At 37.4% G+C, this 14,533-nt stretch overlaps 1 protein-coding gene across 1 annotated transcript in view; it reads left to right on the top strand.

Moving 5' to 3' along the window:
* Window positions 1-1,463: 1,463 nt before the first annotated feature.
* LOC134649356 (tubby-related protein 4) overlaps window positions 1,464-14,533 on the top strand; it is a 69,411-nt gene continuing 56,341 nt past the window's right edge. The window contains exon 1 of the mRNA XM_063504070.1: window positions 1,464-1,957. Coding sequence (XP_063360140.1) covers window positions 1,862-1,957 — 96 coding nt within the window. The 5' untranslated portion in view covers window positions 1,464-1,861. The remainder of the gene's footprint in view (window positions 1,958-14,533) is intronic.

The following is a 14,533-nucleotide window of genomic DNA, read 5'->3' on the forward strand; positions in this document are numbered from 1 at the left end:
CACGGGTTTTACAAGACAATCCTAAGGTAAAACATTAACAGACCTTCAAAACTACGTCTAATGATACGAATGCACGTCAAACTCATACCTAGAAGTCCCAGAGATCTAGATTCAGAAGAGAAAATGTAGAAAAAGATCTCTCTACCGGCGGTTGTGCGTGAAGTTTAGTATAACTATGTAACTAAAAGTCGAGCGCAGATAGCCTCACTCAACGTGAATAGACAAATAATGTAAGTGCTGAAAATGTGATATATGTATTTATTTGTCGCAGTCTTGTCGCATTATCCTTCAGGTAAGTGACATTTTCATCTTCTCTAAGCGGCAGCATACTGTGTCTAATAGTGCCTAATAGAGTGATATTTACCTATTGATTGTGTCTATAAATTTATGTATTGATGATATAAGTTGTCGGTTGTTTTGATTATTCCCCGACCCTAAAGTTCGTCTGAACTCGTGGAGAGTAGTGAGGTACCGTTCTCGGGAGTTTTCCTAGGTAGAAATATTCTCAACTAGAGGGAATATAGGGGGATTTTGTTTATTCTAACGTTAAAGTAAAAATATATTACAAATATTTTCCTTACCCATGATGGACTTAAACTTTTTTGTCACTTATTGTTATGGTTAAATCTCCTGAATCATTATTTGTGATAGTGACGTTACAACATTTTTCTAACAAACTGTTAAGATCAGATAATATTTTTCCATATTAAAATGTCGAGTTAAATACTCAAATAATACTCTAACACTAAAAAGAAAAACAAAACATAAAATAAATATTTATACCCATTTCTTTTCTTTGTTTTATTAAAACTGAATTTCTCAAAGAAAAAATTTCGAAAACGGGAAATTTTGTCATAATAGGAGTCGGGAAATATTCTCGAAATATCCCGTGACAGGTCAGCACAAAGGCCTGAACCAAGGTAAAAGCCGAGTTCGTAAGTAAATAGCGCTGTATGAAATATTACCGCTACGAGTTGTGGTCTGTTTGGGAATAGTTTTGGGATCGGAACTATAGAGCAATTATTCATATAATGTGCTGGATCACGAAAATAATCGTCTTTGCGTAATAATTGGTCTACGCGTGTTTTAAAGAAAAGTAAAAAAAAACCAGGGCCATACTAATGCCTCTCACAATGATAGTTTTTGGCCAGAGGGGAAAACATCAAGTATAGTGTGTCAAAGGTCTGTTTGATTTCAAACATAGACAGAGAGAATCATACTATCTTTGTCTTAACACTAGTACTAGCACCCAAAAGAAAAGGATGAGTATAGTTTTTTTGTTCCTAATATTTACTGACAAGATTTGGTTGACCCAGTATACCTACATAATTATTATTAAAATTAATCATGTACTCATACCGGGCGAATAAAAGAAGTCCGAGACTGCTACGCCTTAAATAATACTTCCTTAGTAACAGTTTGCGAAGAATAATCTGTAATTAATTTCAAAGTGGATCTAAACCACTTTCTTTTATTACTCTCCAATTATTTAGGTACTCGTTGTTATTGTTATTTCAACGTTCGTGGAAATCGGGCACGTGTACCGCAAGTCAGCGCCCTCTCCGCGCTTTCCACGGGTTTTCCCGCTTTCCCCCGGTGCGGGGCGCGCGCGACAGAGGGCGCCGGTGGCCATCAATCAATACCTGCGCCTCGCGTCTCCGAGGCTCGACTACCCCAGTGCTCGCTGTCACCGCCGCCGCCGTCACGTCACCAGCGGCCCGAGCAAACAATCCGGCATTCATGATTAATCCTCACCAAAATAAACTAAAACTCACACTAAAATGCGCCCGAACCGTCTAGCTAAGTTACAAACACAAATCTGTTTAAACTCTTAGTGATTGTTAAGTGTTAATTATCAAAAATGCATCTCCATTTCGAGAGAAACGTGAACGCTAAATGTGATTGCACCATACTATCTTTATCATGGATGGGCAAGGTACCTGATGAGCTGCCTGAGGTGAGTGTCTTTCCGCTCCTGAGTTTCTTGGCTGTGAGTTTACGCGCACGCTGTGGTAGAAATAGCTCATGGTCAATGGTCAAGGCGAGTGGACTCGCGAAATTAAACACGACATAGATGACTGCCTGCACGGGCATCTGCATTTGAATTGCATTGCGGTAAGTTGCTAAATATGACGCACACTTTATGACAAAAAAAGTCGTTTATTTTCTCGTCTTCCTCGACCTATAAAAGTCCGTGTACGGATTTAAATAGAAAATAACGGATAATTAAATAACATGCATTAATTTATTGATATTTATTCTTATTCTTTCTTATACTTCTTATATTACTTTCTTATATTCAATTCTTATACTCGTAGAGCTCTATTAGATCGTCGTATAATATAGGTATATTAAGTAAGTAGTTATATCCTTGTAGCACTTGTAGTCTATTTATTCACAAAAATAAACATAATTAGAACTTAAAGTGATGCTAAATTCTTTATCTTTATTATCGTAAGCCACATTTTCGTTTTACTACAAAAAAAGAAAAATACGGCCATTTTTTTATGAAATACTCCCAAGCATAAACAAATAAGTAAAACTCAATAAGTACAAATTATTTAAATTATTAATAAGCTAATTTTCTTTATCTCTTCCTGCAAAAATACCAAAACGGTTGTTTGGTTGGAATGAAATTAATAATACCATCGAAAAACCATTTATTCGGTTCAAATTCTCTAACTTCCATAATATGCTTATAAAAGTCCTCTTACTTATTGAAAAAACTTTTAAAAAATTGAGCGATATCGGCACATATATCGTAGGTATATAGAGAGTAGTTAGAGTACAGACTCTTACGGCATTCTTTTCAACTAATTACTTAATTAGAAGCGCCATCGGAACTACTTTAATTAGTGAGCTATTACGGCGATACGTGTACTAAAAGGTACATCGGTTGTTCATAAGGCGCTTTTAGCATAAAGTTCCATTTAGAAATCAACCTTACTGACAACTGGCTTCTGCCCGCGCTTCGTCTGCGTAGAATTCGTACTTCCATATTTAGTTACACCTTATGAACGTATGATAATGATGAAATGAGTTCCCTGAAAAGAATGTCCTATGTTGTCCTTTTCCGAGAGATATATGTGCAAGTTCTGGAAATTTTTAAAAAAGTAAAAAAAAATCTTGGAAATGTCAGAAACATTTTATAGGAAAAAAAACTTTAATTTTTGGACACGGCAAAATTTTGCTACCCATGCAAAAATATGAGGTTTCGAAATTTTTCTATGTGGAAATTGCGCAGTTTTGGGGAACTTTCCGACGGCACATCACTACCCGGGAGTCATATCCATACAAAATTTCATCTAAATCGGTTCCTTCAGCGGTTTAACCGTGAAAACACAACAGAGAGACAGAGTTAAAATGTATAATATTAAATAGTTACCTCCCTGGATCTGGTATATATCCTAGGTAACATTTGCCTGAAATCATATGTAAGTGTGAGCTGCAGACCTCGATATTGCTGTAATAAACAAAACGATTACCCGCAAACGGGCAAACGTATTTATCCCCAAATAATAGCTGCAGATTGCCAAATAGATTACCAAGTGGCCGATTCTGTATTAACTATTCGAAATGGGGTTCATCTTATTTTGACACGACCCGCTGCACCAATCAGTGTGAGCAGCTAGTTGGTCCTCACGAATTGCAATAAGGCGGCCTAGCCGAGGTGGCAATCGCTATCGCTTCGCCATCGAATCGCTTCCTGTCTCTCTATCACTCTTCCGTGACAGTGACAGTTGCGTTTCGTTCGCTACGGAGCGTTAGCGATTGGCATGTTGTCTACGGGGCCGGGGGGCCTAGCCAAGATGACAATCGTAAGTACATCGACAAAAGCCAAACGAAAAGAAAAAATGCATCGGTATGGTGCTACGAAAAGTCGGTGACTATTTCCATACATTATTCAAGTTTCCATTGGTGTTTTCTTTCAACGGTTGTATCTTGTGAGGCCCTAGGAATCGTCTCAGAAGGCATTATGTTCGTATTTATTGTTGTGCGTGAGAGGTCTAATGACATGAATCAATCTCGTATCAAAATAAGATCAAAACCTTAAAACAGAATTGGCCTAGGGATGATTGCTACCCGGCCAGCTAAATTAAATTTCCATTTGTTAGAATGTAGATTGAAAGCGATTTGCTGTAGCAACGGTAGTTTGGCAGGAAAGTTGGAGGAATAGTAATCTGGCTTTCTGGCTAGTCATTCCTGCCGCTTCGAGCGTTTGGTTTAGCCGAATCAGTGTGAATTGTGTTAATATTTTTTGCATTTTCATCATATTTACTTCAAGTTTAAATTCTTTTGAATTTGGAAAAAACGGAGACTGGCCCGTTTTGTCTCTAGAGTGCTCTATGTATAACAAAAAAATTGTAACAACATTTTATAAACCGTTTTTTTACATAAAGACAATCATTCAGTAGCGACAATATTTTTTCTTTTTAATTACTTATTTACTTAAATGGAACGACTAAAATATGCATAGTTTTTACATACTTATTGATCTAGATCTCACTTAGGACCGTTTGCACTAAACCTCGGTATTAGTAAATGTAATTAATTTAATTAAAATTTTATTTCTTGTAAGACAAAGCAAGGTTTGACTACTCACTAGTATTTGACGGTACCTACAGTCGCCATCAAATAGGTATATCGGAGCGGCCAAGGTGCTCACAAACATTGAACACTAGGGTGGAGCGTCGTTGTATGGGAAAAAATAAAAATTTGATTATCAATGTGGAACCGGTACAAAAAGTTGCAGTTTCTCATGTAGATTATAGTGATTATATCAAGTTTCAAAATAAACACTACTTTTAGCCCTCTACCCAGCCGCTAAAGATATTAATAAAGGTAAATTTTCATCAATTATTTAAATATACTATTTCACTAATATGTGTACATTTTATTGAAATTATATAATACTTAATAAGCGTACAATAAGTTATTGCCAAAATTTTTGTGCCTTTTTCAATATTTATGAAATAATAAAATTTCAAACTTTCATATTAAACCGCAATTTCATGTAAAACATGGAAAATGGTACAGTGTAAAAAAATTATATGAGTTATTTTTTTTAGACGTTCTTGTGCCAAAGTAACGGTGTTATTTATTACGAAAAGTATCATTTTACTGCAAAAAATGGGTTACTTATATGTTTAAATGAGCGTCAAATTATGTCCTTCGGCGTCGCTTACGCCCTTTTTGGGTCATGTTCACGCGTATGTTAGGCATATATTTACTTTTACTAGTAGTATTTTTATTATCTTATCACGTTCAAAATAGTTTTCACGGTTCTGTAATAAGTTGTAAACTCCAATTTGTGCACAATATCCGGGTTAAAGGGACTTTTCCATAAAACCTCTATTTACGTGGTTTTACGGTGTCATAAAAATATACGTTACAAACAAAAATAAGTATAGGAATCGAGTATATCTGTAACAAAAAGATGTTATTTAATGAATAAAACTTGTTATAAAAAAAATAAGCATAAATTAAATTTATTAAAAATATGCATATATTACTATATATAATCGAATAGTAGAGGGCTAAAAGTATATACCAATATTTTTTTTATTATTTTTCCCTTAAATAATAAAAAATTAGACATCCTTTTAGAGGGGTTCCATAGCTATATTCAAGAATTTTGGATTCCCTCCACCCTATTGAACACCCTTCTGTTGTCTAAATGTTAGAATGCTTGTTCAAATACTTTTGAGCACCTCGGTCGCTCCGATATATCTGATTTTGCCTGTAACTGCGTTACTTTGATCAGTCCGTCGACAGTCGGAGCTCTCTGCCCTCAATATGATCCCAGTCGCATACAACGCATTTATGGAGGAAGTCACTTTATACTTATTCACTGAGACGAGTATCCAGTAAGCAATGGGAACGAGCCCCGTTGCACGGCGTGAGGGCTCCCATTCAATTAACCTTTCTTTCTCCACGGCTTTTGACCTATTTAGTTACATTTCTATTCAGCGCCTAGCACCGTTGTGTCAGTAATATCTGCCCGTGCTAATTGCAAACGTTAGATAAATCGTTGTGCGTAAAACTTTTAGAAGTGCCCCTGCCCATAGTCTGTCTCTAAAAAAGTTCCCGATGCTATCATGCTGTTAGATATGGCCAAAGGACGCCGGAAGCCTTTAATAAATTGCATATTTTCGAGGATATTCGACCCATACTGCCGTGTCTCGAGTGGCAAAGTGCAAAGCACGCTGGTTTGTTCCCAGCACGGGGCACTGAAGCTTTTTTCTATCACATATGGCTTCTACTTAATATTTTCATACAATAAATTGATTTGTTTCCTAGTAGATAATATAGTCGTGGGATGGTTGATTTCGAGCACAATAGTGTAGTACCTATTAGACATATAGGCACCTTTGACCATGAGTAGTTCGGGACTGCAACGTCCATTTTATTTTTACCACGGTAAACCTGGAAACCGTGTGAGTGGGACGGACACGCTTCGTCAACGACAACTCTATTATTAGTAGTTGTGCGTCTAGTTATAGTTGTGCCGATTTTAATGTCAATGTCAGTTTGTTATGTCACCTAGCCTGTCGAAGTAACATGTCAGTGATTGATTGTATTGGTATTCTCTACCTCTAACCGTTTTTACGTGGTCTACTACTAAAAAAAATTTAAATGTTTAAAATTTAATCTGTTTATTTCATAAAATAAGCATGCATATTTACAAAACTTAACTACTAATCTTAAATTAAAAAGATTTTTTGAGTTAAGGAGTCTAGGTAGTCATATAGAATTAATTATACACTACTATACAGTTTTATTATATTGTTACAAGATAGGGATTCGATTGTACTACTACCGCTACCGTGTCAGAAAGTGACATCCTCAGCATTACAAGATCCGCTTTAGTTTATAACGGACAAGTGAAAATACTTTTCGTGGCTGGGGGATAAAAGGGTTTCGGGCAGATTTTGAATATTTAAAATTCTTTTGGAGCTACGGCTGGAAATATACTATTTGTGGGTAGAAAATATAGGTAGGTCAAAAGCAAGGTAGAGTAAACTTCCTCTAGGGGGCTATTCATAAATTACGTCATTTCTAATTGGGGGGGTCTGGACAACGGATGATAGTAGCATGACGTAGGAGAAAACGGGGTCATACGAAGCATGATTTTTGGATGATTTTAGGGGGTCAAAAATCGTCAAAAATAGATGACGTAATTTATGAACAGCCCCTAGTACTAATATATAAATGCCGCAGGCTCTAAGGATTATTAAACCTATTAAAGGCCGTTACGTAGCGCAAACAAACGCTTTTACCTAAAAAAACATCAAAATTTTCCTCAATCTTAATTATTTCAGCAAATTTGAATAATTGTTTAAGGGGTGAATTTTAAGCTTCGCGCGTTTACAGAATGCCCTGGCCATTAGGGTAGATATTTATTTAGTTGTAGGTCCATCTGCTTAAGGAATAAGGGGTTAGGTAGATTTATAGTAATTTTAAAAGAACCTCTAGCTGTTTTTATATTCGATAAACACTGCTGGCACCATCACGTGACTGAGACACCTCATTTGTTTCTTGTTTGTTTGTCTGATTTTGTTATTTGTCTTGTACTTAATAAATCTTTTAATTTAATTATATAGGACTAACTCTTGGAGACCCTATACATCTTTAAGTATAACTTGATAAATCTCTCTTGATAAGTAGTTCTTTCTAGTTATTTCAAGGTCTGCGCTACGCGCTAATAGGTAAGGCAGGGTGCGAAAGCTGTAACAATAACATTACAGTTCTATATAGAAAGCAAAGGTGGCGGGCCACGGGGTATATTAGAACACATTATAGTTGGGGAGCCGACGATGCTAAATGTGTATTTACTCGAGCGTCGTACAGACCTATTGGAATCTAAATATTAGATGATGAGAAGAAAAAAAAGTTATATAAAGTTTTTTTTCCAGCGAGCCGGAAAGCGTCTACAATTTTTTTTTAATTTCGGGAATCGGGAGGTTGGTGGAGGGTTAAAAAATCGTTAAGCAGTTTGTGGGTTTGGTCGTTTTTGTCCACGTTAATGCTATATTTTTTCTATAACTTAATATAACACTTATTTATAGGAATTTTCTTAATCTGACGAACACAAGTTTGACGATTAATTTTTACATTGTAACCGTCAGATTAAGGAAATGCGTGCAAATAATTATCAGATTTAGTAATAGCACAATTATAGCGTTAATTTGGACTAATATATATGACCAAGTCCACAATCTGCTTAACAATTTGTTGAATTTCCCACCAACCAAGGGCTCAACATAGATGGCTAAAAGGGGTAAAGGTAGACTACACGGGGTAGCAAGATATCAATCATAATATAATCTTAATCTGACGCGCTCGAGTAAACATAAAAATCCCCCCTTGGGCTCCCCTACTATTACGAGTAAGTAAGTACATAATACGTATTTCAGTTTGTGGGAGAGGCGGAAATGTTAAGGATTGTTTGTGTAATTATGTAGAGTAAGTTAGGGGGAGTAGGTTGGTCCGAGGTAGTACAGGTTTATGGTTTAGATAAAAACAGAAAATACAATATACATAAAGCGTGTTTAGTAGGAGTGTTAAACCACCAGGTGCATTTTTACTTGTAATAATGGTACACCGCGAACACCGCGTTACACACTTACACAGCCTTCACAGTTTTAATCTACAGCGGCCCATGTTCACCCGTAGAACCCATTTTTTGTACAAATTTATTTACATAATATCTGTACGATAATAAGAGTGGACGCAACTGAAATAAGCAATCGCATTCCTATACTAATTTAGTACGGGAGTACCAATGTCTGGTGACCGCAGGTTGTCTTATATTATAAGCTTCATCTAATAGTTGTGAGCGAATTGTGGAACATTCGGATTTCAACTAATGCGATATTATGTATCTAGGAGCGTTTTAACTACGACGGGATGAAGGTATGTCTGTATATATATATTATGAGTTTAGATTGATAGGTAACTTATTAGTTTGCTTGTGTGTACGCACCAACCAAAACTATTTAGATAGGTAGGCACATATTAAGGTAGACACGTTTATAAGTAGGTAAACCTAGGTAATACGAGTATAGGTAGGTACATGTGGCGTTGAAATAGCTTTCCTTAAAATAACGCTTTTAGCGGCCGTATTTTATAAATTGCACGTTAGTATAAAGTATAAACCCTTGTCTAGCCAAGTCTAATAACGCGTCTATTTGTACGGATTAATGCTTGTAATCCAAACCCTTTCAAGCCTTTACTTAAAATAAATTAGTGTTAGACATTAGGGTGCTAGTGAAACTTTGATCCAGACTCATTACAATAGTTTCAACATATGTAGGTAGGGTACTCGTACACCTAAATAATTTGAAAGACGTTTAAGTCATGACCGTAATTAAAAACACTAGAACAATATTAATCTACGAAATAATTATACTGAAAGTTATTGTTTTAGTTATGTCTAAACAAAAAGTAATTGCCAAACTTGTTTAGCGAAAATATTCTTATTGACATGTAATGTAAACATAAAAAAACAACGGGTCGCACTCAGGGAGTGCCGGCAGAAGTGAAAACTCAATCACTACTGCAAAATGTCTGCAGCACTATGTATAATTGAGATTAACGCCATCTAGCGTTATTTCGTCGCATTACTTGAAACCCCTAAGCACATCACTGTTAGTGCTCGAGTTATATTAATACCAGTTAGAGCGAAACTCACTAGATGGCATTTAAATCAATAAAGAAAAACTCAATGACATTGAACAGTTTTTCGATCAGGTCACGTGTCCGTCTTACGTCTTACAATCACGTGACACCTGTTACGAATTTAACATTTTTTTCCCCATCACAAAAACTGCACAGCGCCGCTAAAGAAGTTTTCACTTCAAAAATATTTACATGTAAGTATAGTTGTACGAGGGCTGTTTGATAAGTACCCGTTTTCCAAATGTATTCATATCACGGGCCGAAAATATGTATACAATCGTTTTAAGCCATTTTTCAGAGGTGGGAATTTTTTTAAAAAAACAGCATTCTTTTGTTTTTTCTCATTTGACAGCGATTCAGTGAAAGCGTGAACTTAGAATTGTGAAAATGGAGAAAGAGCAGTATCGGTCTGTAATTAGATTCTTGTTTTTGGAAGGAAAAACATGTGATGAAATAAAAGTAAGAATGCAAGCGGTTTACCATGAATGTGCTCCTTCTATGACAACCGTCAGATACTGGTTTAACGAGTTTAAGCGGGGGAGAACAACCGTCTTTGATGAGGATCGCCCAGGCCGCCCAATTGAGGTGACTACAGACGTTATGGTTAAGAAAATTGAAAATATCGTTTTAGCCGACCGCCGAATTGAACTTCGAGAAATCGTTGATGCTGTAAATGTTCCAATCAAGCGGGTACAAAACATATTAGAAGAAAAATTGGGTATGAAGACAGTATCGGCGAGGTGGGTGCCGCGTTTACTCACGGAGGAGCAAAAACGGAACCGACTGACTACTTCGGAGCAGTGTTTGGCCGTGTTCAAACGTAACCCGAAGGAGTTTCTGCGTCGTTTCGTGACCGTGGACGAAACGTGGGTCACCACTATACCCCGGAAATAAAAGGGCAGTCGAAGCAGTGGATTTTACCGGGTGAACCTGCGCAAAAGATAGCAAAAATCGTTCCATCGGCTGGAAAGGTCATGGCGATCGTTTTTTGGGATTCGCAGGGTATTATACATATTGAGTTCTTAGAAAAGGGGAAAACGATAACAGGGCAGTACTATGCCGATTTATTGGATGAATTTGACGCTGTGTTGAAGGACAAACGACCCCATTTAAAAAATAAAAAAGTACTGTTTCATCACGACAACGCACCAGCTCATTCGTCTAGAGTTGTGATGGCTAAATTAACACAATTACGCTATGCCCTATTGCCTCACCCCCCGTATTCTCCAGATTTGACCCCATGCGATTTATTTTTGTTTCCCAACCTGAAAAAATGGCTCGGTGGTAAGCGATTTGGATCAAATGACGAAGTCATTGCCGCCACAGAGGCCTATTTTAATGACTTTCCGAAATCATACTTTTTGGATGGTTTATTGAAGCTTCAATATAGGTGGAACAAGTGTATAGAGTTAAAAGGAGACTATGAAGAAAAATAAATGCATATAAACAAAAACAACTGATTATTTTTTTCATAAACGGGTACTTATCAAACAGCCCTCGTATACTTCATTAAAAGTTAATTTTATAAGCACACAACGAAAATAAATGTTTTTATTACCTAGTTCTACGCGTAGGTAGGCATATATTTCTGGGAACGGCTAAAACAATCAAAACAAAATTTCATTATTTTTCTTGGTTTGCTGGCGGGCATCTACTTACCTGTATTATTTTTTGTGTAAAAGATAATTTATTTTTAGGGTTCCGCATTCAACGTTTCTCAACTGATGTAATGGTGTTACATCCATATTTAGTTTGTCCGAACTTATAGTTAACTTTATGCCTAAATAATATAAATTATCTCCGTGAGCTCAGGGCGACTTTGGAGATGGTTTTGAATGTGGAGCTTAGCAACACACAGTGGGTTCAGGCTGCTCTTCCCATACGGTATGGTGGTTTAGGGATATGCGCGGTTGAGGGGTTAGGGCTTGTCGCGTTTCTTGCGTCGGCTCACGGGGCTGCGGATCTTGCCACTCGCATTTTCCCTTTACATGGTGGTAATTTTCCGGTCCCGTTAGTTTCTGATGCTCTAGCGAGATGGTCGGATGCTATCCCCGGCGCTAAGCGGCCTGACAATCCCGCTGTTCAGAAGCAATGGGATGACTTGTGGAGCAAGCACGTCTTCGACTCACTGTTGGGTGTTGCCTCGGGTGCTAACGTGGCTCGCCTTAAAGCCCTTGAGCGACCAGAGTCGGGAGCGTGATGGTTACATGCCTTGCCTTCGCCGCAGCTTGGGACGCTCTTAGACAACGATTCTTTGAGAATTTCAGCGGCTCTCAGGTTGGGGGCAATTAATGAGATCGTGCGGCGGGCTTTAGTGTCGGCTAACGTGCCGTGCGTTTTGGAGTCACCGGGGTTGAGTCGCACAGACAGTAAGAGGCCAGATGGACTTACCTTGATTCCGTGGCGGAGGGGGCGCTGCCTTTTGTGGGATGCAACTTGTGTTAGCACTTATGCTGCATCTCATTTGAGGCAGACCACAAGTTGTGCTGGCTCAGCAGCGGAGTCCGCGGCAAGGGCTAAGCACGCGAAGTATTCCGCGCTGGAATCCTCGTACGACTTTGTGCAGGTGGCTATCGAGACGGCAGAGCCTTGGGGGTCAGAGGCTCGCGCTTTCTTTAGGGATTTGGGGCGTCGTTTGCGCGAGAGGGGCTGCGATCCTCGCTCTGGGTCGTATCTGGTTCAGCAGGTTTCCATTGCAGTTCAGCGGGGGAACGCAGCAGGAATAATGGGGACCTTTGAGCCAGGTACGATTCAGGGTGGTTTATTTTAGATTTTTTAATCATATTAAAATAATAATTGATGTTTTGTGCTGTATTTATTTGTAGTTTTAGTATATAAGTTAGTTTATAGGTATTTATTGTAAATTATCTGTAATGTGACTTAATTGAGATCTATTTTGGTATGAATAAATTAGTAGTTGCTACGTTACTAAATTATCTCACCCCTTCTGTCATTGGCTGATTGTCAGGATCAATCATGGGCTGATTTTTTGCAAAACTTCCGTTAACCTTTTACTGAAACTCTAACCTGTAACCAAAAAATTAGTCCATCGTTCTTGGAGATAACTGATAAGTGACGAATCGATGTTCGTATTGTTTGTTACACAAATCAAGGATAAAAGGAAAGAACCTAACGGCCAAACCCACCCAAAAGATTGAAAAGATATTACTTACTTGTATTTTTAACTAAGCCTCAAATCTACATACATAAATACTCCCTAAGGTATTTGGGTCGGGTAGCAATTTTATAACGGCTTAGAAAAATCTGAGAGAGAATCGGCACAAAAAATCTTGCTCAAATGTTACCGAGTTAACTTATTGTCTAAGCAATTTATGAGCGGGGGCAAAGTTACCAGTCATCGTTACCTGCAATCCAAGGGTCTGACATTTAAGGCCAAAATTACACTTACTTATCCCACTATCGCGCCATTACGGATTAGGGTCAGGGGAGGGTAATTGTGAAGGACCTAAAAGGGGTTTTGTGATGGATATTGGAATGAGCATGTTACGCCGGCAATGGATATTGTTATTCCTAACGAAAGTATTGGAAAATAATCTTACTATTTGGATCAACATGTCTGATAAACAACTAGCATTTGCTTTCGGCATTGTCAGCGTAGAATTCATAATCATTATTGCAAGGACATACTATATATAACCGTCCGGTGATCAGTTAAGAGTATTGTTGTATATAGCATAGTACACTCATAGTTAGTACACAATAACACTCTTTAAACGATGATATCTGGGTTAAATTAAAATCTAAGTAAAAATCACTTACTTAATAAGTATAGGTTTATCTAGGATATAAAGTATAGGTTTATCTAGGATATAAAATATCTGTGTGTACCTATAAGTAACAAACATTCTGAATGAGTTAACGGCAAGATGCGGATGATATCAAATCAGTTTTAATACCTACTTTATTCACCGTTATTAAATAGCACGCGGTCGTATAGATTTTAATAATATGACATTGATTTGATATAGGTGAATCGCATTAGCATTATTGTTCATTAGTTCTAGGGTATAATAATAAATTTGTTATTATAAATGTGAATGTAGCTCGCAGCGCTATCCTCTCGGTGTGTTCTGTCTGGTCCTGACACAAACTTAATTAGTAAGTAGTAGAGGTGACCTGTGTGTGGTAGGTTTGTTTTTCTTGTAGCGCAATATCGGATGAAAATCTGTCCCGCGGGCCCTGTGCGGCTGAACCGACGCTACTGTTTCTATTTACTTGGATTAGGTGCATGGATACTTTTACCTACGCCATTATACCTACATAGTTTTTTTACTTCAAGAAAATGAATAACAGGTTTTAGAGAATTTGCTTTGAATTATTTAATAAAGCTGCGTCAACTTTAATCCTCGCTCGTCAACTAGGATCATATTTTATAATACTTTTGCCGTGATATTTTAGCAAGTGGATTATGAGTACCTATTATGATTGCAAATATCAATGCTTTAATACTTTATCATTATCGATTATAGTTTATCGTCTTCGGCACCTATAAGTATGTAATCAAATACCTACTTAATGCATGTTTCTACTTTTCGAGACCAATTTGGCTATTGTTTAGGGTTCCGTGGCCAAATGGCAAAAAACGGAACCCTTATGGATTCGTCATGTCTGTCTGTCCGTCTGTCTGTCCGTCCGTATGTCACAGCCACTTTTTTCCGAAACTATAAGAACTATACTGTTGAAACTTGGTAAGTAGATGTATTCTGTGAACCGCATTAAGATTTTCACACAAAAATAGAAAAAATAGAATAAGTTTTGGGGGTTCCCCATACTTAGAACTGAAACTCAAAAATTTTTTTTTCATGAAATCCATCATACGTGTGGGGTATCT

The sequence above is a fragment of the Cydia amplana genome, chromosome 7 (genome assembly GCF_948474715.1).
Source record: "Cydia amplana chromosome 7, ilCydAmpl1.1, whole genome shotgun sequence".
Lineage (NCBI taxonomy): Eukaryota > Metazoa > Arthropoda > Insecta > Lepidoptera > Tortricidae > Cydia > Cydia amplana.